At 64.3% G+C, this 23,874-nt stretch overlaps 2 protein-coding genes across 2 annotated transcripts; both read left to right on the top strand.

Moving 5' to 3' along the window:
* The first annotated feature begins 9,151 nt into the window (after positions 1 to 9,151).
* SP7 (Sp7 transcription factor) lies at positions 9,152 to 10,147 on the top strand. The gene has a single exon (XM_059832840.1). It carries the CDS (start codon positions 9,152 to 9,154, stop codon positions 10,145 to 10,147), a length of 996 nt encoding a protein of 331 aa, XP_059688823.1.
* Positions 10,148 to 14,710: 4,563 nt separating this feature from the next.
* AAAS (aladin WD repeat nucleoporin) lies at positions 14,711 to 22,864 on the top strand. Its single transcript, XM_059832786.1, has 16 exons — positions 14,711 to 14,861; positions 15,144 to 15,271; positions 16,367 to 16,422; positions 16,616 to 16,707; positions 17,077 to 17,123; positions 17,643 to 17,741; positions 18,569 to 18,712; positions 18,894 to 19,014; positions 19,281 to 19,405; positions 19,646 to 19,706; positions 19,885 to 19,975; positions 20,541 to 20,634; positions 20,775 to 20,842; positions 21,803 to 21,884; positions 22,210 to 22,294; positions 22,537 to 22,864. Exons 1-16 carry the CDS (start codon positions 14,739 to 14,741, stop codon positions 22,675 to 22,677), a joined length of 1,557 nt encoding a protein of 518 aa, XP_059688769.1. The 5' UTR covers positions 14,711 to 14,738; the 3' UTR covers positions 22,678 to 22,864.
* Positions 22,865 to 23,874: the final 1,010 nt, after the last annotated feature.

Below are 23,874 nucleotides of genomic sequence, written 5' to 3'. Positions count from 1 at the left end.
AGGTCCCCCCATGTCCCCTGTGTACTCACGGACCTCCCTATGTCCCCCCTATTCCCCTCCTGTCCCCCCCAGACCCTATGGGTCCCCCCAGACCCTCATCTCTCACCCCCCCCACCGTGGGGGCTCAACCTGGGGGGACAGCGGGGTGCCAGGGGGCCACCCAAACACCTGGGTCCCCCACACTGGGTGGGAGGCCAAGCCAGCGGGGTGCCGGGGGGGATGCTCAACCCTGCTACGATCCCTCAGAGACTCCCCGCCATCCCCCCCGCCCCCGGCCGGCTGGAGCCCGCGGGTGCTGGCACGCCGTGGCCGGCGCACCCACACGCGCTGGGGCCGCCGCTATTTTGGGGCCTCCGACCGCAAGAGAAACATCCGGGGGCCGGAGTGCAACGGGGGGGGGGATGAGGGACGGAGGGGACGCGGTGGCCACCGCTGCCGAGTGGGGTGGGGGCACGTGGGGCCACCCCTGGTGTCCCCCGGTTAGTGGCCAGCCGTGGGGCATGGGGACACTGGGTGGGGGGACACTGGGTGATGGGGGATGTGGGGACATGGTGACATTGGGGACAACAGGCTGGGGGGCTTGGGGACACTGGGTCGGGGGACACTAGGCTGGGGGGCTTGGGGACACTGCTGAGGGGGGTTTACCAGATTCCCAGTGTTCCCTATTCTCTGTGCCCCCAATCCCCATTCCCAGTGCCCCCAGTGCACCCAGTTCCCACTCCCAGTGCTCCCAGTCCCCATTCCCAGTATTCCCAGTCCCCATTCCCAGTGCTCCCTGTTCTCAATGCCCCCAGTCCCCATTCCCGGTGCTCCCCATCCCCAGCATCCCCACTCCTAGTGCTCCCATTCCCAGTGCCCCCCTGTCCCATTCCCACTGCTCCCCATTCTCAGTACCCCCAGTCCCTATTCCCAGTACCCCCAGTCCCCACTCCCAGTGCTCCCAGTCCCCATCCCCAGTGCCCCCCCACGTGCACACATGGAAGCGATTCGTGGGCTGATTTTTGCTCCCCTTTGAAGGGCCGCGGTGCCCCCGGCCCAGCTGCTGGCGCTTACCGCAGGACGCCTGGGTCCCCGCGCTCCATGCAGGGGGGGCCGCGGTTACAGTCGCGGGGGGGAGATGTCCCCCAGCCCCTGGGGATAGGCACCAGGACGGGGACATCTCTGTCCTGCTGAGACCCCTCCATACTCGTTCCATGGGGGCTCAGAACCCCCAAACTCATGCCGGGGGGCTGAGACCCCCCCAAACTCATGTCATGGGGGGTTGAGACACCCCCCCCCGCATGCTGTGAGGGCTGAGACTCCCCCAAACTCATGTCATGGGGGGCTGAGACCTCCCCAAACTCATGCCAGGGGGCTGAGACCCCCCAAACTCATGTCATGGGGGGGGGCTGAGACCTCGCCATACTCATGCCATGGGGGCTGAGACCCCTGAAACTCATGTCATGGGGGTTGAGACCCCCCCCACTCATGCTGTGATGGCTGAGACTCCCCCAAACTCATGTCATGGGGGGAGTGAGATCTCCCCATACTCATGCCATGGGGCTGAGATCACTCAAACTCATGTCATGGGGGTTGAGACCCCCTGAACTTGTGCCATGGGGACTGAGACCCCCCAAACTCATGTCAGGGAGGCTGAGACCCCCCAAACTCATGTCAGGTCTTGAACTGGGCTGACAGATGGGGGTAAATGAGTCAGGGATGGGGGAAAGGAGGGAGGGAGGGTGGAGAGAGAGATGGAGGTGGGGAGGGAAGGAGGGATGGAGAGAGGGATGGAGAGAGGGATGGAGGTGGGAAGGGAAGGAGGGATGGAGGGAGGAAAGGAGAGAGGGATGGAGGTGGAAAGGGAAGGAGGGATGGAGAGAGGGATGGAGAGAGGGATGGAGAGAGGGATGGAGGTGGGAAGGGAAGGAGGGATGGAGGGAGGGATGGAGAGAGGGATGGAGAGAGGGAAGGCACGATGGAGGGGTGGAGGGAGGGATGGAGAGAGGGACGGAGGTGGGAAAGGAAGGAGGGATGGAGGGAGGATGGAGAGAGGGATGGAGAGAGGGATGGAGAGAGGGATGGAGGTGGGAAGGGAAGGAGGAATGGAGGGAGGGATGGAGAGAGGGATGGAGGGAGGGATAGAGGGAGAGCTGGAGGGAGAGCTGGAGCGAGGGATGGAGGAGTGGATAGATGGAGGGAAGGCGCGATGGAGGGGTGGAGGGAGGGAAGGATGGATGGAGGGATGGACGAAGGCGGGATGAAGGGTGGCTGGAGGGACGGCGGGTGGGAAGCGGAGCCGGAGGACGGGCCGTGGGGAAGGAGCCCCCCCCGGTCTCCCCCCGCCCCCGCGAGAGAACCCAGGCGTCCGGCCGGGGTATAAATACCCGGGTAATTGCGGGGGCCCCGAGTGCGGCCGTGGGGCCCGTGGGCAGCCGGGCCCGGCGCCGCCCTGTAATCAGCCCCCGCCGCCGCCAGCCCTCGCGTCCCCCCCCCGGCTCCCCTCGGCGGGTGACCGCCAAGCTTTGAAGGGTCCCGGGGGACACGGGGGGGTCCCCGCCACCCCCAAGCCAGGGGGGAGGCCCAAACCCCAATTCGAACCCTCATCTATAGGACGCAGGCGTTCGGGCGGCTCCCAACGCCCCCCCCCTTGGTGAACCAAACTCTCGCGGTCGACGCCGGTGGGAACCAAACCCCCATGACCCCCCCAAAAACCTCCTGGGGTGCCCCCACCCCACCAGCCAAGGAAGAGGAGGGATGGAGCGGCCGTCCCAGTTTGCTCCCAGTTTGTGGGCAGTGGAAGCCCCAGTGAAGCTGGAGGGGGGGGGACAGGACGGGGACCGGGGGGGGGGCGGACGGTGGTTGCGGCCTTCGGCGGGCGGCCGCGGCGCCGGCGGCTCCGGAGCGGAAAGCCCTGACTCAGGGTTGGGAAAGGGCCCCGCTGGCTCCCAACCGGCCGCGTCGGGGGAAAAAAATAGGAAAAGGGGAAAAATAAAAAAAGAAAAGGGGAAAATAGGAAGAAAAGGGGAAAGAAAAAAAAGAAATGGGGGGGGAGAAAAGGGGATAAAGAACGACTGGTTGGAATACCCCCCCCCATAGTGGGGAAACTGAGGCACGGGGGGGATCCCCAGCCCCATCTCCAGGGCCAGCCATGTCCCTGTCCCCAACCCTGCTCCCCTGCGAGTGCCCCTTTGTCCTTGTCCCCAGCTCTGTCCCCCCAGGACCATCCCTCGTTCCCTCAACCCCATCCCTGGTCCCCCGTCCCCACTCCATCCCACCCCATCCCCATCCTTGGTACCCTCAACCCCATCCCTGGTCCTCTTCTGTCCCCATCCCTGCTCCATCCCCAGCTCATCCATGAATCCTGTCCCCATCCCTGGTCCCCGGCCCCCATTCCTGATACCTCCAGCTCCCACCCTGGTCCCCCCGTCCCCATCCCTGCTCCCATGCCTGTCCCTGGTCCCCCCCATCCCCATCCCCATCCCTATCCCTATCCCACCCTGGTCCCCCCCTGTCCCCATCCCTGCTCCCATCCGTATCCCATCCCCATTCCTGGTCCCCTCCATCCCCATCCCTATCCCACCCTGGTCCCCCCTGTCCCCATCCCTGCTCCCCCCCCGTCCCCATCCCTATCCCATCCTGGTCCTCCCTGTCCCCATCCCTGCTCCCATCCCTACCCCATACCCATTCCTGGTCCCCCCTGTCCCCATCCCTATCCCACCCTGGTCCCCCCATCCCCATCCCTGCTTCCATCCTTGTCCCTGGTCCCCCCCTTGTCCCCATCCCTATCCCACCCTGGTCCCCCCATCCCCATCCCTGCTCCCATCCTTGTCTCTGGTCCCCCCCTTGTCCCCATCCCTATCCCACCCTGGTCCCCCCTGTCCCCATCCCTGCTCCCCCCCATCCCCATCCCTATCCCATCCTGGTCCCCCCGTCCCCATCCCTGCTCCCATCCTTATCCCATCCCCAACCCCGGTCCCCCCCGTCCCCACCCCTATCCCATCCTGGTCCTCCCTGTCCCCATCCCTGCTCCCATCCCTACCCCATACCCATTCCTGGTCCCCCCTGTCCCCATCCCTATCCCATCCTGTTCCCCCTGTCCCCATCCCTGCTCCCATCCTTATCCCATCCCCATCCCTGGTCCCCCCTGTCCCCATCCCTATCCCACCCTGGTCCCCCCTGTCCCCATCCCTGCTCCCATCCCTATCCCGTCCCCATCCCTGGTCCCCCCCCGTCCCCATCTGGGTCCAGTTCTGTCCCTGACTCTGCTCCATCCCCATCCCTGGTACCTCCAAGTCCATCCTGGGTCCTGTCTTGTCCCCACCCCTGTTCTGTCCCCATCCTGTCCCTGTCCCCATCCCTTGTCCCCCCAGCCCCATCCCAGCCCCTCATCCTGCTCCATCCCCACTGGCACCATTTTGGGGTGGTTTCACCCCACCTCACCCCCGCAGACCTTGGGGTGACGAGCCCCTGGGTGCCCCCACGTCTCCCCCGCTTTGTCCCTTCCCCCCCATCCTTTCCCCTCCCCGTCCCTCTCATCCCCCTGTTGCCTTCCCTCCTTTCCAGCGCTTTTCCCATTCTTCCCCCTTCCCATCCCCTTCCTCCCCCCCCTCCTTCCTCTGCCTCCCCCCTTCCCTCCCCGGCCTCTTCTCCCCTCTTTCCCTTTCCCTTTCCCTTTCCCTTTCCCCTTCGCTTTCCCTTTCCCTTTCCCTTTCCCTTTCCCTTTCCCTTTCCCTTTCCCCTCCTGCCAGTGCAGCCCCCTGCGCTTCCCTCCCCATCCCCGCTCCTCTCCCTTCCCCTTCTCTCCCCCCTCCTCCTGCCCCCCCCAGCCCCCCTCCCCCGGCCTTCAGCCTCCCTGTCTTCCTCCCTTCACAACTTTTTTCTTTCCTTTTTTCTTTCCTTTTCTCTTTCCTTTTTTCTTTCCTTTTTTCTTTCTTTTTTCTTTCCTTTTTTCTTTCCTTTTTCCTGTCCTTTTTTCTTTCCTTTTTTTCTTTCATTTTTTCTTTCCTTTTTTCTTTCCTTTTTTCTTTCCTTTTCTCTTTCCTTTTCTCTTTCCTTTTTTATTTCCTTTTTTCTTTCCTTTTTTTCTTTCCTTTTTTCTTTCCTTTTTCCTGTCCTTTTTTCTTTCCTTTTTTCTTTCCTTTTTTCTTTCCTTTTTCCTGTCCTTTTTTCTTTCCTTTTTTCTTTCCTTTTTTCCTGTCCTTTTTTCTTTCCTTTTTTCTTTCCTTTTCTCTTTCCTTTTTTCTTTCCTTTTTTCTTTTTCTCTTCACTCTTCCTCTTCCCTTTTCCACTTCCCTTTTCTCTTCCTTTTTCCTCTTCCCTTTCTCTTTCCCTTTTCTCTTCCCTTTTTCCTTTTTTCTTCCTTTTTTCCTTCCCTTTTTTCTTTCCTTTTTCTTCCTTTCCTGACATCCTTTTTCTTTTCTCCTCCTTTCCTTTTCCTTTCCTTTCCCCTTCCCTTTCCCCCTTCCTTCCTTCCTCTCCCAGCTCTTCTTTCCCTTCCCCTTCCCCTCCTCATCCCCTCTCTCAACTCCCCGTTCCTTTTGCTCGGACTCTTTCCCTCCTCCCCCCCTTCCTCTTTTCCTGCCCTTTTCCCCTTCCCATTTCCTTTTCCCTTTCCCCTTCCCCCTGCCCTCCCTCCCCCGACCCCCCCGGCCCCCCCCCCCGCCGAGGGGCGGTTCGGGGCAGGGCTCCCGGCCCCGGTCCCGGCCCGGCCCAGCCCCGCCGCAGCGGCACAGCGGGGCGGGCGGCCGCCGCGGCGCTCCCTCCCTCCCGCACCGAGCCCCGGGCCACCCGCACCCCGGGCCACCCGCACCCCGATACCGGCACCCCGGCAGCAGCATCCCCGCGGCCGGTACCCACCCCCCGGCATCCCCGGACCCGCGGAGCCCCGGAGCGCGGTGAGGAGCCCGGGGAGGGACCCGGGACAACCCCGACCCCCGAGGGAGGGCGGGGACCCCCCCCGGGACAGGGACCCTTCGGGATGGGGGACATCCCCCCCCCCCGCCCCCGGGACATGGGCTCCCGCGGTACGGGACCCGGGATGGGGGAGCCCCCCGGGGTACGGGACCCGGGATGGGGGAGCCCCCCGGGATACGGGACCCGCCAGGACAGGGACCCTCCGGGGCGGGGGAGACACCCCACCCCGGGCACAAGGACCCCCAAGGTACAGGACCCCGCGGGATGGGGGAGCCCCCCGGGATAGGGACCCTCCCGGGACGGGAATGCCCCCCCCGGGATATGGGACCCTCCAGGACAGGGACCCTCTGGGGAGGGTGACACCGCCCACCCCGGGACAGGGACCCTCCAGGACAGGGACCCTCTGGGGAGGGTGACACCGCCCACCCCGGGACAGGGACCCTCCAGGACAGGGACCCTCTGGGGAGGGTGACACCACCCACCCCGGGACAGGGACCCTCCAGGACAGGGACCCCTTCCAGGACGGGGAGTCCCCCGGCATAGGGGACACCCCCCCCCAGGATGGGGGACCCCCCTGGGACAGGGACACTCTGGGACAGGTCACCCCCCCCCGCGGGAAAGGAGACCCACCTTGAATCAGGAAGGGTCCCCCGGGATATGGGACCCCCCGGGAAGGGGGACACCCCCCCGCAGTGGGACTTGGCCTGGAGAGGACCCAGGGGTCCGGGCGGGGGCTCGGTGGCTCCGGGGATATTTTCAGCCCAGGGACTTTGTGGGGGTTCCTAGATGGGTGTCCCCCTCCCAGCCCCACCTTGTCACCACTGCCACCACTTCACTGCCACCAGGACCCAGCCCAGGGACCGCTGGGGTCCTGCGGCACCGGGGCACCCCTGGGTGCTGAGCTCTGGGTGCTGGCAGGGCATAGATGGGGCTGCGGTGCCCCGGGACCTGCCGCTGGGGACACGTCTGTCCCCAGGGCTGTGGCACCCTGTACCTGGGGACACATCCGTCCCCTGCGCCATGGCACCCCCCGAACAGCTGATGGGGGACACATCTGTCCCCAGGAGCCTGACACCCCTTGGGGACACATCCGTCCCCAAGGCCACGGCACCCGCAGCCTGGTGACGGGGCCACGTCCGTCCCTGGCACAGGGCCACCCCGGGACAGACAGGTCTTTGGGAGGACACCGGGCTGGCACCAGAGGCCACCGCGGTCCCTGGGAGCCGTGGGGACCAGGAGACGGGGACCCAGCGTCCCCCATCCCTGTGCAGGGCCCGATCCTCCGCCCCCACTGTCCCTGTGCCCGCAGGAGACACCCTGGTGTCCCCCACCCCAGCAGGACCCACACCCCACCATCCCCATGGAGGGGACAGGGACACAGGGACGGCGTCAAGTGCCACCTCCGCCCCAAACTGTCCCCTCCTTGGGGACGGTTTCACCGTGCGAGCAGGGGGAGCCAGGGCCCCGGGTGATGGGGCGACCCGGACGTCTGGGTTCACGGGACAGGGAGAGCCGGGGCCGAGTGAGGACGGGGGCTGGTGGTGGCACGGTGGCAGGGGAAACTGAGGCAGGGGCTGAGGAGGCACCCGTTGGGGTCGGGGTTGGGGGCAGTGGCACATCAGGAGCGGGGACCTGGGGTTGGGGACAAGGGAGGGGGTTTGGGGACCCAGGACTGGGGACTTGGGGTTGGGAAACAAGGTCTGGGGACCTGGGGTTGGGGACAAGGGAGGGGGTTTGGGGACCCAGGACTGGGGACCTGGGGTTGGGGACAAGGGAGGGGGTTTGGGGACCCAGGACTGGGGACCTGGGGTTGGGGACAAGGGACTGGGCTGGGGTCCGCGGATCGGGGATGAGGGACTTGGGGGATGGCGGACCGGGGACCAGGGTTGTGGTCTGGGGACAAGGGACTGGGGAGGATCCAGAAGTGGCATTTGGGGACCAGGGACTGGAGACTAAGGGCTGGGGACTGGGGACAAGGATTGGGGACCTGAGATTGGGGACCAGGATCCGGGCACTGGGGATCCGGAACTGGGGACACGCAGAGCGGTGGCCGGACCCACCCCACCCTGGGCGGCTGCTCGGAGTGGGGGGGACACAAGAGGGGTCGGGGTCCCCAACACAGCAGAGGCCACACAGAGCCACAAAGCCACCAGCTTCCCTGCCCCACCCCAGCCCTGCAGCAGCCACTCATGCACTGAGCTCGTGCCGTTCTCAGCCCGCAGCTCCCAGCTCCCCGGGGCGCCTGCCCTGCTCCTAATTTCCCGGTGCAAGCGGAGCTGATTTATGGGAGGTTTACACTATTTTAAGCGTGCCTCCGTTAGACGCTCGCCCTGGTTTTAATTACCTCGGCTCTCGCGGCAGGGCAGCGTTCCCGGGGCACAGGCCTGGCCCTTGTTATCCTTGGAAAACCGGGAGCGCGCTGCGGCCGCGGCCGGGGCCGGCTTAAAAATAGGCGCAATAACCACGGCAAAAGGAAAGGGGGGGACCCCCCCCCCAAAAAAAAAAAAGCTGGAAAAGCCACAAAGTGAGTGAAAGGGATAAATTTAAAAAAAAAAAAAAAGGGAAAAAATAGGGGAGATGGCAGAGGTGGGGGGGCGCAGCTCGTGACGCCCGGTCTCAGCCTGCGGCAGCTGAAAGCCATGAAGGGCATAAAAGCAGAGGAAGTCGCCCAGGGAGGGGGGCGGCCACAGCATAATTCGATTAAAAGGCCATAAAAGCAGAAGGAGCCGAGATTGGGAGCAGGGGGAGGCCGGGAGTGGCGGGGAGGGGGCCCCCCGCCGCTGGCACAACCCTGCTATTAGCCCTCGGAGAAGCCCCTGCGAGGATGCCTCTACTCTGTGGGTGGAGACGGGGTGTTCTCAGCTCTGGGGAGGGGGAAACTGAGGCACAGAGGAGCGGGGAGCACTGGGGGGTGGTGGGGTGGGGAGGGAGGTGATGGGTGTCACCGCGGGGCTGGGTGTAACCGGGGTGTGGGTGCTGCCTGGGGGTGGGTGCCCTGTGACGCTGGGCACCCCACAGTGCTAAGTGCCCCACTGCCCTGGGTGCATCACTTGCACTGGGTGCACCATGGTGCTGGATACCCCAAAACTGGGTGCCCCACAGTGCTGGGTACCCCATTGCATCCGGTGCCCCCCCAGCACCCTAACACCCATCTCCCTCTTCCCGCAGGCCACCAGCCGCCATGGCCCCGTGCCCCCGCTGACGCCGCCCCCACCACCTCGGGGTGCTCCCACCCGCGTCCCCCACCGCCGCCGCCATGGGTGACTCCTACACGGCCGCCTTCCCCAGCGCCCCGGGGCTGCTCTCGCCCTCCGCCAGCCCCCAGGCATCGCCCGGCCCCTACGGCCCCGACTACGGCCCCTTTGGCCACCCCTTCCCGGCACCCACCGGCACCCAGGAGGTGCTGGGTGGCCCCGTGGTGGTGACGGCCAAGGGGCACCCACCGGGCGACTGCCTGCCGGGCGTCTACCCCTCGCTGGAGATGCCGCATCCCTACGGCTCCTGGTACAAGGGCGGCATCGGCGGGGGGCTGCCGGGGGGCTCAGGGCCGGCAGCACCCTCCTGGTGGGACGTGCACCCTAACGGGGGCTGGCTGGGGGGGCCGACGGGCGCAGAGGGGCTGCAGGGCTCGCTGCAGGGCCAGCCCACCCTCAGCCCCCCGCTTCCCACTTACGGCTCCGATTTCGGGGCTCTCAACCCCCCACCCTACACCAGTAACCCCACCGCACCCCCCACCCCTAAACCCAACCCGGGCGAAACCCCAAAGGGACCCCGCGGCGGTTCCTTAGGGGGTCGTCCGGCCTGCGATTGTCCTAATTGCCAAGAGTTGGAGCGTTTGGGGGGACCGGGAGGATCCCGACGCAAGCCGGTTCATAGCTGCCACATTCCGGGTTGCGGGAAGGTGTACGGCAAAGCCTCGCACCTGAAAGCCCACCTGCGCTGGCACACGGGCGAGCGACCCTTCGTCTGCAACTGGCTTTTCTGCGGCAAACGTTTCACCCGTTCCGACGAGCTGGAACGCCACGTCCGTACCCACACGCGGGAGAAAAAATTCACCTGTCTCCTTTGCAGCAAACGGTTCACCCGCAGCGATCATCTCAGCAAACATCAGAAGACCCACGCCGAAGCCGGTCCCCCCAAATCCAACCCCGCCGGTAACGGGGAGCAGCCCCCCGCTTCTCCTCGGCAGCCTCCGGCTTCGCCCGGTAAAGACGCCGGGAGCCCCGAAGCCGGCAGTTTGTTGGAGATTTGAGCCTTCGTCCTCCATCCTCATCCTCCTCTGCGCCGCTGGGGATATTTATTACGGGGTGCTGCTTCCCCCCCCGCCCCAAAAAAAAAAACACCCCGCATCCCGCTGCGTCTCGGGGCCGGTGGCAGCTCCTCGTTAGCAATTATAATTTATGTCTTAAATTATGGGGGGGCTCTCCGAGCGCTCTGGGGCTCGCTGGGGGGGGGGGTGTGTGTGTCAAGGCGAGATCCCCCTCTTCCCCCCCCATCTTTCCCACCCCCAAAACCTCGCCGGCCGCCTCGCGCCCCCGCACAGAGCTCAGGGACAGGGTTCACCCCTTCTCCTCCGCCTCGGCCTCGTTAGCACACCTGGTTTGTTAGGCGCTGATGTACCCCCCCCTTTTTTTAGCTGGCTGCCAACCCCCCCCCCCCCCCAAAAAAAAAGAGCAATAAAGGGATTGCCAAGGCGTGAAAGCGGAGCTGTGCCCCCTTCTCCCGCGCCGGTGGGGCTGAGGCCGGGTGGCTTCATCACAGGGATGGGCTCTGTCTTCTTCCCACACTCCTCCTCCGCTATGGCTCTCAGTGCTCAAAGGGAAACTGAGGCACGGAGGGGACGTGGCCCCCGCTCGCGGTCACCGTGTTCCCCCTCTCCAGGGGGTGGCGGGAGCTGTGTGGGGTTGGGGTCAATCCGGCTCTGTCCCCTTGTCCCCCATCCCTGGGTCCCTGCACCCCGACGCTGCTGGCTCCTCGTGGTCCCCTGTCCCTGCGTCCCCATAGTCCCAGGACCCCGGGTCCCCGTGGTCCCCTGTCCCTGTGCCTCCCCTTTCCCAGGACCCCAGAGTCCCACGTCCCGGTAGCACTGCGTCCCCCGGACCCCACAGCCCCATCCCCCTGTGACACCATATCCTGGTGTCCCCGTGTCCCTACAGCCCCACATCCCCAGGACCCCATGTCCCCATACCCCTCTGTCCCTGTGTCCCCATGTCCCCAGGCTCAGGGATTGTCCCAAAGCCACTTTTGGGGACCCAACGGGACTTCTCCCTCCGCACGTGGCAGCGGCCATCACGCCAGCCTCGCCCCGCACGTGCCCCAGCCCCGCACACCCACCCCGGCCAGCCACACGCGTGTCCCCTCGACACCGCGTGCCCAGGGACATCCACGCACGGGAACACGCATGTGCACAGGAACACGCGTGTGCACAGCCCCTGCCCAGCCAAGCCTCATGCCTCAGTTTCCCCACAGCAGCGTCACGATCAGGGACCACGTGGCAGCGCATGGGCACGTGGCGGGGACACGTGTTATCGAGGACACCCCAATTTTGGGCGCCGCGGGCTGGCGGGGACCCCACACCCCCTCCCCCTGAGCACCCCCCCCCGCTGCCCTGGGCCCCCGCCAGCCCTTTGATGCGCCCAGACCCGGTTTGGGGCTTTTCTGGGGTTTTGCTGAAAAAATCAAACCAAAAAAGCCACGGAAAAAGGCAAAGGGAGGTGGAAACGGGTTCCTGCGCCAGCATGAAGCTGGGGGGGGGGAGCTGCCAGCACCCACCACCCCATGGGGGCACGGGGATGGCAGTGGGTCCCCGTGCCGGCGTGGCGGAGCCCCCGGTGCCACCCCCGGCCACGTGTGCCAGCCCCGGGCTGAGTCACTGAGGCCACGGCTCCGCAGAGCTGGCCGGGACCCAGGTGTCCCCGGGGAGGGGAACGGGACATGCTGCCCCCCCCCCACACCACGTAGGGTGCGGGGGAAACTGAGGCACGGAGGTGTCCCTGTGCCAACAGGGTGGCTGGAGCCCAGTGCCACGACGTAGAGGGTGACAGAGCCATCCCCAGGATGGATCCCGGGGGAATTTGGAGCGGTGGGTGCCAGCTCTTCTTACAGCCCCCCCAGACACAGGTTCGCTCTTTTTGGGGTGTTGTCCCCCCCCCCAAAAAAAACCCCACCAGCCCCGCTGCCGCTCGCCGTGGGTGGGCCAGTGCCAACGAGAGCATCCAGCCACGTCCCCGAGCCAAACCCCGACCCGGCGGCCACCGAGGGCTCGACCGTCCGGAGCCTCCCAAACCACGGAACCCAAACCCATCCAAGGACGGCCGCCCCCAAACCCCATCAGGGACCCCCCCCCTCTTTGGCAGCACCAGATTTTCCTGCCTCGTTACCCCAAGGGGGCTTATATTTTTTTTTTTTGGGGGGGGTTCAGCTCCCGCCGGCGGGTCCAAGGGAAGGGAAGCCACGAGGCCACGCCAGCCCTGCGGTGGCTCCGATGGCGGCGCCGTCCAAAATCGTTGTCTCCTATCAAACCCCGCTCGCTCCGTAACGGGTGAGGAATGCAGGGCCCCCCGCCGCAGCCCCCCCCCGCCGCAGCCCCCCCCCCGCCGCCGCAGCCTTTATTGAATATCCTGAAAAAATTAAAATAACTTTTGCGGCCTCTAAGGAAAACAGAGAGATAAATATAATAAAAAGCGAGCCGAAAACGGGAGGGGAAGGGAAATTGAGAGCCCCAAAAGAGGAGCTGGGAGCCATCCAAGGCGGGGCGGGGGCACAGCACCCACTGTCCTGCCTGGGGGGATGCGGGCACCCATGGGGCCTGGGTACGGTGAAAGGGGGGGGATGTGGACACCCATGGGACCCAGGTATGGGGAGGGGGGGAGGGGGGGGCATAGACACGCACAGGACCCGGGCACCCATGGGACCTGGGTATGGATGGGGTGGGGGGGGACATGGACACCCATGGGACCCGGGCCTGGGCTGGGGGGGACATGGACACCCATGGGACCTGGGCATGGGGGGGGGGGACGGGGGACACATGGGCACCCATGGGACCCGGGCATGGGGGGGGGGGGGACGGACATGGGCACCCATGGGACCCGGGCATGGGGGGGGGGGGACGGGGGACATGGGCACCCATGGGACCCGGGCATGGGGGGGGGGGGGACGGGGGACATGGGCACCCATGGGACCCGGGCATGGGGGGGGGGGGACGGGGGACATGGGCACCCATGGGACCCGGGCATGGGGGGGGGGGGACGGGGGGACATGGGCACCCATGGGACCCGGGCATGGGGGGGGGGGACGACACATGGGCACCCATGGGACCCGGGCATGGGGGGGGGGGACACACACATGGGCACCCATGGGACCCGGGCATGGGGGGGGGGGGGGACACACATGGGCACCCATGGGACCCGGGCATGGGGGGGGGGGGTGGGGACACATGGGCACCCATGGGACCCGGGCGTGGGGGGGGGGACACACACACATGGGCACCCATGGGACCCGGGCATGGGGGGGGGGGGACACACACATGGGCACCCATGGGACCCGGGCATGGGGGGGGGGGGGGGGACGGACATGGGCACCCATGGGACCCGGGCATGGGGGGGGGACGGGGACATGGGCACCCATGGGACCCGGGCATGGGGGGGGACACGCACGGGACCCGGGCACCCATGGGACCTGGGTATGGGGTGGGGGGGGACATGGGCACCCATGGGACCCGGGCACCCACGGGGCTCACACGCAGGGAAGTAAAGGTTGCACCCATGGGACCCGTGCACGGGGGGGGGGCACCCACGGGAGCGAGCCCCCCCCCACGGGGCCGTTCTCGGGAGGGTCATGATGTGCCCGGGGCACCCAAAGGTGCGGGGGGGGGGGGGGGGGGCAGTGAGGAGGGTGCGAGGGGTGCCTGGGGACCCCGGGGGGGGTGTGCAGGGCACGGGGGTGCACCGGGGACCCCGGGGGGGGGGGGGGGGTGCAGGGCACGGGGGTGCGCCGCCACAGCCCCCGCTCGGGCACCACGTGAGCCGCGGGAGCCACGCGCCGCTTTCCCGCCCCCGCAGGGGGCGCGCACCGCCTCTCTTAAAGGGGCAACGCTCACCCAAAGGTGACCCCTCCAATTTTTCAGCCTCCCTTTGAGGGCGAACGCCTAATTCCCCGGAGAGGGTTCGCTGCAGAGGGCAGAACGAGTCCCACTGTCACCGCAGAGGTAGACCCGGGAGGGGGGTACCGACCAACCGACCGTGCCGCACCCCCCCCCCCCCCAACGCTGAGCAAACGGGGACCGCGGCCCTTTTAACCCGAACCCCTCCCACCGCCGCCAGGGGGCGCGCGAAGGCGATTGGCCCTCGCCGGGACCCGTCCGCGGGAGGCGGGAAAAGGGTGAGGGGCGACATGGCGGCCCCCGGGGGGGGGGGGGGGGCGGCCGCGTCTGCGGGGGGGTACCGGGGCCCGTGCCGGGGTAGGGAGGGGGCGGCGGGCCGGGAGGGGACAGGGCTGGAGGCGGGGGGGTGCTAACGGGGGTGGGGGGGGTGTTAACGGGGGCTGTTAACGGGGGCGGGGGGGCTGTGGAGGCCTCGGGGGGGCTGTGGAGGCCTCGGGGGGGGCTGTGGGGACAGGGGAGGGGGCCTCGGGCTGGAGCGAGCGCAGCCCGGGAGCGGGGGGATGGGGGGGATGAAGGGGGGGAGTGCCCCCCCCCAGCGTCACCCCTCGCTCTTCCGAGGCTTCGCTGAGCGGTGCCTTCCCCGGGAGGGAGGGGGGGGGGGGGGGGTTCCCGGGGGGGGTGGGGGGGGGGGGGGGGCCCACAGCGTCTCTCAGCCCCTTTCTCCCCCAGGAGCTGCGGCGGGATGTGCTCCTTAGCGCTCTTCCCGCCCCCGCCGCCCCCCGGGGACATCACTCTCTACGAGTTCAATAACGCTTTGGTCTGCGGCCGCCTCCACGAGCAGCTCCCGCTCGCCTTCCAGAGCCAGGTGAGCCCCCCCGGGTTGGGGGTGACACATCCCGCACCCCCCCTCCAGCTGCGACTGGAGCTCCGGGCCCTTCTGCTGGGGGTGTCCCCCCCCTCAGAGGGGACCCTCGGCCATGCAGGAGACAAGCTCACGCCTAGGGTGTTTCCTCATCCCTTCACCCCATCTTTGTGCCCCTCCTTTTCTCACATCGCTATTTGCTTTCTACAATGGGGGGGGCCCTTCCCAGACCCCACCCCACAAGCTCGGCCGCTTGGCTCACCTCGCGGTGTCTTGTGCTCGCAGCTGGCAGACCTGCCCGTCCTCAGCCTGCCCAAGGAAAGCCTCAAGGCTCACAGCCGGCTGGAGCACAGCGCCCGGCCGGCCTTCATCCACCACCGCGAGTCCCTCTGGAAGAGGTGCCTCAGTGCCTGGTGAGTGCACACCCCCCCAGAAACGGCCAGGCCTGCGGGAGGGAAAGCCAGGAGCTGCCCGTTCACATCATATCTGCGCTCAGACCCCCTTCCCCGTACCTCTCCTGCAGCCTCTTCACCCAGGAACACGGCAGAGCCCTCTCTGCCCCTTCAGCTCTCACCCAGGAACACGCAGAGCCCTCTCTGCCCCTTCAGCTCTCACCCAGGAACACGGCGGAGGCCCCTCTGCCCCTTCAGCTCTCACCCAGGAACACGGCAGAGCCCTCTCTGCCCCTTCAGCTCTCACCCAGGAACACGGCAGAGCCCTCTCTGCCCCTTCAGCTCTCACCCAGGAACACGGCGGAGGCCCCTCTGCCCCTTCAGCTCTCACCCAGGAACACGGCGGAGCCCTCTCTGCCCCTTCAGCTCTCACCCAGGAACACGGCGGAGCCCTCTCTGCCCCTTCAGCTCTCACCCAGGAACACGGCGGAGCCCTCTCTGCCCCTTCAGCTCTCACCCAGGAACACGGCGGAGCCCTCTCTGCCCCTTCAGCTCTCACCCAGGAACACGGCGGAGCCCTCTCTGCCCCTTCAGCTCTCACCCAGGAACACGGCGGAGCCCTCTCTGCCCCTTCAGCTCTCACCCAGGAACACGGCGGAGCCCTCTCTGCCCCTTCAGCTCTCACCCAGGAACACGCAGAGCCCTCTCTGCCCCTTCAGCTCTCACCCAGGAACATGGCAGAACCCTCTCTGCCCCTTCAGCTCTCACCCAGGAACACGGCGGAGCCCTCTCTGCCCCTTCAGCTCTCACCCACGAGCAGCGGGAGGGCACAACCTGCTCCCAGGTCTTCACAGCGCTGTGCAGCACCCCAGTCAGCTTCCTGGGAGAGTTGGGGGGGGTCATAATATAGCTGAGAGCTCAGCACAGCTGGGGGCAGGTCCAGCAGTCGCTGGTGACTGGGGTAAGTGCCCCCAGCTGAGGGGAGAGCTGGTTTGGAGGCCCCAGGGGGTTCCCAGCAGGTGAGGGGGGGGTTTGAGGGGATGGGGGAAGAGACGACCTGGGCTTCGTGTCACCAGCCTGCGGGGCGAGGGAGGTTGACCGAGCTTTCTGCTGCAGGCGGGACGTGGGGCTGTGTGGAGTGCTGAAAGAGATCGCCAGCGCTGAGGAGGAGGGTGAGTCTGGGCTGCTTGCGGAGGACCTGGAGATCTCCCGGGTCTCTCCGGATCTCGCTTTGATCCTTCGGTTCCCTTCATCCCCTTTTCCATCATGCCAGTCCCTGCCTGTCGCAGCTGCCTGTGCTTCCTCTGCCCGTTGGGCGTCTCGGTGAAGACCACGGAAGCGCTGATGATCCTTTTCTCTCTGCAGGGCTGCAGTGGGTGAAGACGGGCTCGAGCTACACACTGGCCGTGTGCCACTGGCTCTCCTCGCTGCATGGCTCCCTCTTCCCCCACCTCTCGGTGAGTCTTTTTGGGACTTAACCCTCATGCTCAGGAAGGCAGGGACAACGCGGCACATCCTGCAGTGCCGACCCTGTGCCGGGGGGCTGGTTTGGATCGAGGGTGGGTGTTTCTCAGCTGAAAACACAGCAAAATATTCCTCCTGGTGGTGCCCAGCTAAAAGCACTGTGGGTTTTCTTCGCCAAAGGGAGGAGAATGGGTGCTGGAAACGGTTTGGGACAGCAGAGTACTTCAAGAAGAACTGAAATTGAGGTGGGGGGAGAAGGAAGAGGGGGTGTTTGGATACTGGGGGGTCCTCACTGCTGTACCTGAGGCAGCTCCCGTTCTCACGTGTGCTGCTGCCTCAGTGTTAACTCTTCTCTCCTGAAGCTAACCAGTGAAGACATGATCGCGGCATTCTCCCAGGCAGTGGACTGGTGAGTCCTGCGTGTTGCGAAACCGCCGCGCGTGGGTGTCTGCGAAACCCTGCGAAGGGGGTGGGGGTACAAGGACAGGATCACCCCATTTTTTATGTGCTCAGCCTCCCCATTAGACAGATGTTTGGGGAAAATGTTTCCCCGTTGCCTGTGGGTGCCCCAGTTTGTGTACGACGGCGAGAGGCAAAGCGTGCCCCAACACACTGCACGTGGGGGAAACAGCATTAAACTACATCAGGGCTTGGAAAATTCCTTCAAATACCGACCCTTGATTGTTTGTTAACCAGCCCCTCGGCAGAGCCCTGCGAATAATCGCCAGGAACGGGGAATTTATCAGAGAAAATGGTCCCATTCAGCAGTGAAAAGGAAGATTTATTTCACTGGTGACTCTGGGAACTGCTTTTGTCAGCCTTGGGGTGCTGCTGGGTGGTCATGCCCAATGCCCATCACTGCTGCCTTGAGCCCAAAACGCCGGTGTGGCAGCTGGCGTGCCTCACCCTGCCTCATCCCTCCCTCCAGGGCCGGCTGCACCATCCGGGCCTTCGCCTGGCATCCCCACACCAGCAAGTTTGCCGTGGCTCTTCTGGATGACTCCATTCGGGTCTACAACTCCACCAGGTGAGGGCTGGGCTGCTCCTTGGGCACCGCTGGCCACGTCCCGGAAGACGCTGCTCCTTGGGGGGTGCCTCCGCAGACCCCCTGCTCCCCGTTTCGCCCTCTCACGTCCACCTCCAGCACGTACCGAGGATTCCCCCAGCGTCTCTGCCCTGCGCTGCCTCGGTTTTTGCACGGGCTTTGCTCTCGCTGGCACAGTCTGTTCCCAGAACTTCTTGCTGCGTAGCAGGAGCTCTGCAAGGACATCTCCAAAAATCTCTGGCCTTACTTAAGCTTTGGTTTTTCATTCCCTCACTGTTCCTGGGGACAGCCCGGGCCAGCGCAGGCGGCACACGGCCTGGCTGCCATCACAGGCAGAGCAGCTTCTTGGGCGTCCTTGAGTCTCCTTTCTCCTCCAGGTCTCCCTGCTCCCCCAAGGCATGCAAAGCCCTCCTCAGGAGAAGACTCTGCCGGCTGGTCCTGCAGCCCTCCCCGCGCCTCCCCGCTGAGGCACTCTCCCCCAGCTGGGATTTCAAGCCAGCAAGTGCCATCTCCCACCCCGGGGTCGGGCCGTGGGCAGCACAGGGCACGGCGCTTAATGGCACGAGGTGTGCTCTGGCTCGCTGCACGGCATTGGTGTCACCTGGCTGGGATCTCCTCTGTCCCCCCCACCGAGGGAAACAGGTCACAGTGGGGCACATCCCCCCCCTTCCCACTCTATGCTTTTAGGCCCCCACTGCGGTCACAGCTGGAGAGACAACACTGGGAGACGGCCCGTGGCCCACCTCAGGCTGTGTGAGGACTCTTGAGCCCCATTTTTCCTCTTGTCATGCTTCCCTCCTCTCCGGCAGTGCCACCATCCCCTCACTGAAGCATCGCCTGCAGAGGAACGTGGCTGCCATGGCCTGGAAGCCGCTCTGCGCCTCCATCCTCGCCGTCGCCTGCCAAAGCTGCGTCCTGGTGTGGCACCTGGATCCCACCTCGCTCTCCACAAGGTGACAGCCCCGCGCGTCTCCCTGGCCCTGCCGTGGGCTGTTGCGAGCCCCTTTGGGTTGGCTTTGGGTTAATGCTGGGCAGGTGTTTGTCCTGCCAGGGGACACAGCGCTGGCTTTCGGTGGCACGTGGGCCAGCCCTTCCTGCAATCAACCGCGGCCGTTTCTCTCTCCTTCCCTCCAGACCGTCATCCGGCTGCGCTCAGGTGCTGTCCTACCCCGGGCACAGCCCCGTCACCAGCCTGGCGTGGGCTCCCAGCGGGGAGCTGCTGCTCTCGGCGTCACCGGTTGACACAGCCATGCTGGTGAGCATCCCGGGGTGCTGCCTTTGGGATACTGGAACTGTGAACACCCTGCGGGGTCACCAAGGGATGGTTTGGCCATGGGACTACTGGGGACAGGTGGCATTTCCTCGGAGGATGGATTAAGCAGCTCCTGAATTTGAACTTGGAGCGTTTAGATCTGAAAGCGTCAGTCTGTATTTCCCAATCCATGCAAACCAACCCGGTCAGCGTTCAGGTCCCAGTGTTGTTCAGGTCCCAGTGTCATTACTCGTTGTCCCCTCCTCCAGGTGTGGGACGTGTCCACCGAAAACTGCGTCCAGCTGCAGTGGTTTGGGGGTGGCGGTGTCACTTACTTGGCTTGGTCACCCGATGGCAGCAAGGTCCTGGCGGCCACTCCCTCCGCGGTGTTCAGGTGAGCTCCCTGCCCACGAGATGTTTTATTTCAGCCCTTAATATAATTTTTGTTTGCTCCAAACCCAAGCAGATCTGGATTCTTTGTGTCCTAACTGCTCCCATTCCTATTGTGTTTGATGTGGTGGTGGGAAAAACGGATGGGTAATCCGGTCTGACATCTTGGACTCCTCCTGGAGCAGCAGAATTGGGGCAGATCCCAGGAATTTATCCCGCTCACTTTGGCCTGTCTTTCTTGCAGAGTGTGGGAGGCTCAGATGTGGACATGTGAGCGGTGGCCCACTATCAAAGGACGCTGCCAGGTAGGATGGGGGCATTTCCCACCCATGCGGGGAAGATTTTGCCTCTAAGGCCCTCGGGGCCCTGTACGGTGTTTTCCTAAAAGTCCCGCGTTTCCAACTGGCTCCAAAACATCCCTTGCAAGCTGCCAGCCCCCCCCAGCCTGGGTGGTGGGTGTTAACGTGGCTCTGTGTCCTGCAGACGGGATGCTGGAGTCCTGACGGCAGCCGACTGCTCTTCACGGTGCTGGGGGAGTCCGTCATCTATTCCTTGTCCTTCTCAGAGTACCGGGGTGAGTCTGCCTGAGCCGGCTCTCAAGGGAAAGCTTTCCAAGAGCTGGCAGCTGGTCCCCAAGCGATCTTCTTGCTTTTGGCTGCGGCTGGTCTTGCCCAGACAGCCTTTTTGTTTATTAGCTCCGTTTCCCAGCGTGCTGGGCGCGAAAGGACGGAGGCAAACCCAGGACACGCAGGGGGAAGGGTGTCTCGGGGGTCTCTCAAAGCACAGAATCTCTGTGGGGTTGAGTTTTTCTCCCCCTCAGGTTGCTTCTTGCTCTCCGTTATGATCTTACAGTCACAAACTGCAGGGAAGCTTTTACAGTGGGTTAAACGCCCAGCTCACATGGCTATTTTTCCATGGAAGCAGCTGGTCCTGATGTTTGTTGAGGGGAAACCTCCCCTGTCCTCCATCCCAGACATAGGCGGATGCTGCTGGGATAGCAGCACGTTGCTCCATAGCTGCTCTAAGAAACAGAGATAAATTCAGTATCACTTTAGAAATAAAAGTTTGATTTACGGAGTGAGACGATCCATGTAATAATTTGAGCAGGAGACAAGAAGTGACCAGGCTGTTTGTTTCAGGGGAGATGCAAGGGCAAGTGGGAGGCTCGAAAACGGCTTCCATCGTGGCAGATCTGTCTGAGACCACCTTTGAGACGCCCTACGAGGAGGAGAGGTGGGTCTGGCTGCGCCCGTTGCCCTAACGCGATGCCTGGGGGGGGTGGAAGGGGTCAGTCCCCACCTTGGCAGCAGCCCCCCGGCACTGGGGACGTTGGCTGGAGGCGGGAATTTCACTGCCGCTCATGCCGGTTTCAGGATCGGAGGAGAAGTCCACTCCATGGTGTGGGACCCCACTGGTGAGAGACTTGCGGTGATCATCAGAGGTAAGAGGGAGGTGCTGCCTGCACCCTGCCTGCCCCAGTGGGCAGCACCCACCCTCTGTCCTTCCTCACCCTGACTCTGCTCCTCCGTATCCTTCGCAGAGGGATGCATCGGAGTTCCCTCCCTGCTTCCAGTCGGATGAATGACCTTTCCCAACCCCCCTGCAAGGTCTCCTGTGTTCCCACAGTGCCCACATTACGCCTGGAGTCTGACTGGGCCTCTTGGCTCTGTTTTTAGCAGCAGCCCCTGGGATAATTGAGCCATTCAGGCTCTCCTGGATACAGCCGGGACAGGCCTTGCTCCGAGACAAAGCAGACCTTTGAGGGAGCACCGAAACGCAGTGCTGGGGATGCTGTTGCCTTGGGCTCCCTCCCTGCACACCACTGGCGGGGAGACAGACGAAGCTGCTGGGCCCAAACTCAGCAGCTTGGAGTGGTTTTTTTTTGCCGTGCTTAAAGCTGGGTGGGGAAAAAACTGGTTGGGGGGAAAGCCTGAGGGCACCAGAACTCCCATAAATGGCACCCCCCTGTCCTCTGCACCTCTGGGTAGGTCCTGCAAGGATCTCAGTGCAGAAACTGCGATAGGATGGAAAATAACGTTCACGTTGGAGAGACGCGGCCCCTACCTCACGCCTTACAGGCTGGGGTGTTTCCAAAGGAGTCACCTCATCTGTTGCCTGAACCCTTCTCAGCCAAACCTACCTGAGACCTTGGAGCTGGCTTTAAATCACTGAAGGGTCTTTGAAAGCCCCGTCCCGGGATCCTGCGCACCTTGGTGCGAAGAAAATGCCAGCTTTCCCCCACCTCGGTGGCTGCCTGCCCCAGTCTCCGCAGCGCCCAGCTGCTCCCCACAAAAACCTGACCTCTCTGTCCCCGGTCTGGCGTCGAGGGGCCCATCTGTGCACCCACGCTGTCCCTCGGACAAGGGAAAGCCTCACTGCTCCTTCTCTCTCCCTCCTACAGGGCATCCTGATGCTCCCGGGAGCCAGACGGTCATCGCTGTGTTTCGCACCCGCAACAGCCCTGTGTTTGAGCTCCTGCCATGGTGCGTAGCGGCGGGTTTTGGGTTGGTTGAATACCAGCAATCCCCCAGGGCGTGGTAGGAAAGAGTGGACACATCTTGGAGCAGAGACGCTGCTGTCCTGTGCTCCTGCTTCAGGCAGTGCCACCATTTTACCCCAGAATTGGTTGCGTTTTGGCCATATTGTCCATTATCCACCTCAAAACCCTTTGCTTTGGGTTGCCCTTGCCTGGTGCATCCCAGCAGGGCCCAAACATCTTCGCTTAACCACGAGCTATGCCAAAAGCGCTGTGTTTTGCCGGTGCCACGCGGTCGCGCTGTAACCACGGCTTCTCCTTTTCCCCCCCAGTGGTTTCCTGCGAGGCGAGCGCGGTGCGCAGCCCCAGCTCATCGCCTTCCACCCCTGCTTTAAGAAAGGCGCCCTCCTGACCGTGGTGAGTGTGGTCCCCAGTTTTGGCAGCAGTTCTCGGGGCTCCCCATCGCCGTCCCTGAGGGAGATCAATCCAGTAGCTGAGCTGGAGGGTGGAAAAACCTCCCCAGTTTCCCCGCAGAGAGGAGAGGGTGGGGAAGGTGTCCTTGTCGGGATCACAGGGAGGACGAGAGGGTGACGCTTCAGCTCTCATCCCCTGCTGTGTCCTGTACGCATCTGCCTCCTCACATCCTCTTCCTCCTCCAGTGCTGGTCCACGGGGAAAATCAGCCACATCCCCTTCTTCTTCGTGAGTGCCCACGTCCCCTGCGCCAGCCCCAGCCGTAGCCCCGTCACGGTCATGGCCAGCACCAGCGTGCGGGAGCAGCCCCTCTTCTCGGAGCTGTGACAACACCTGGGTCCTCAACAGCATCTTCCTGAAGAGCTGGCGCCGGGATGCTCCCTCCGCAGCCTCCATCATCCTCCTCCTGGGACACACGGCGTAACCTCAGGTGCCTCTAACACCTCCTCGGGGTCTGGCAGCTCGCGGGGCCAGTGCTGTACAGATTAAAGCTGGCTCTTTCTCCCTGCCGCCACTTGCCTTCTCTGTGCCTCGCTCTCTCCTTGCTCTGAGGGGCTGAAAGTTTTGTGGGGGGTGAGTTCTCAAAGCCCCGCAGGTCTGGGTGTGCTTCTGGGGCTCCGGTGCTGCTTTTTGATGTTAAAAACAGCTTGGGATGAACCTGTGGGAGAACATCCATTCCCTGTGCCTTAAATCTGTTTTAATTAAGGCACCTGCTGCACTGTTGGTGTGCTGCAGCTGCAGTGCTGGTGGGTGTGAGCCCTGGGCAGCCCACAGGCCCTGCGGGCTTTGTTTTGGGGTGAAAGAGCTGCTGCCCCAAGGGGGAAGGTGAGGGCAGAGAGGGCTTGAGGGGTCTTTGGCCGTGAGTGCAGCCTCCAGGCTTTGCCTCGAGGGTGGGAAGAACCACCCACAGAGAACCAAAAACTCTGTGGGTCCGTAAAAACCAAAACTTGGCCCATTTGGGGCTGCAGCCGGATGGTGAACGGTGCCGGAGGGTCTGCCTCAGCCTGAGCCCTGGCCTCGGGTGCTCGTGCCAGCCCGCGTGAGCCCGGCCAGTGCCGAAGCAGTTGTGGGGAGCAGATGGGCCAGCCCCTGCCCAGAGTAGGGATTAACGGTGGGGCTGGAGGGGCAGCGTGGTTAAACGCCGGGATTACACTTGGTTAATCCCCGGGATTATGCTGTAATCGCTCTGCTAAAGCCACACAGAGATGACGGGGAGAGCACAGGGTCCCTGCTCCCCCCCAACACCCTCGGCTCTGCAAACACCCCCAGGACCCCCAAAATCCTTCCCCAAAGCCAAGCCCCAACACAGGGCAGAAAAAAACCCCACGCAGCGGCAAGGACGGCAACAGCCAGCCCCTCAGCAAGGCTGTGGGGGGAGCGGCACCGAGCCCGGATGGGGTTGGCACGAGGATAGGGGGTGAAAAAAACGGTTTACTAACCCACTCCAGTCGCTGGGGCAGATGTGGGGGGGCTTCACCCCCTCGGGGCTCCTTGGTTTGCTGCTGGTGATGGCTTGTGCCCACG

The sequence above is a fragment of the Gavia stellata genome, chromosome 36 (genome assembly GCF_030936135.1).
Source record: "Gavia stellata isolate bGavSte3 chromosome 36, bGavSte3.hap2, whole genome shotgun sequence".
In the NCBI taxonomy this organism is placed as follows: Eukaryota; Metazoa; Chordata; class Aves; order Gaviiformes; family Gaviidae; genus Gavia; species Gavia stellata.
The sequence above is the reverse complement of the archived record's forward strand: the minus strand, read 5'-3'. Positions and strand labels throughout refer to the sequence as shown.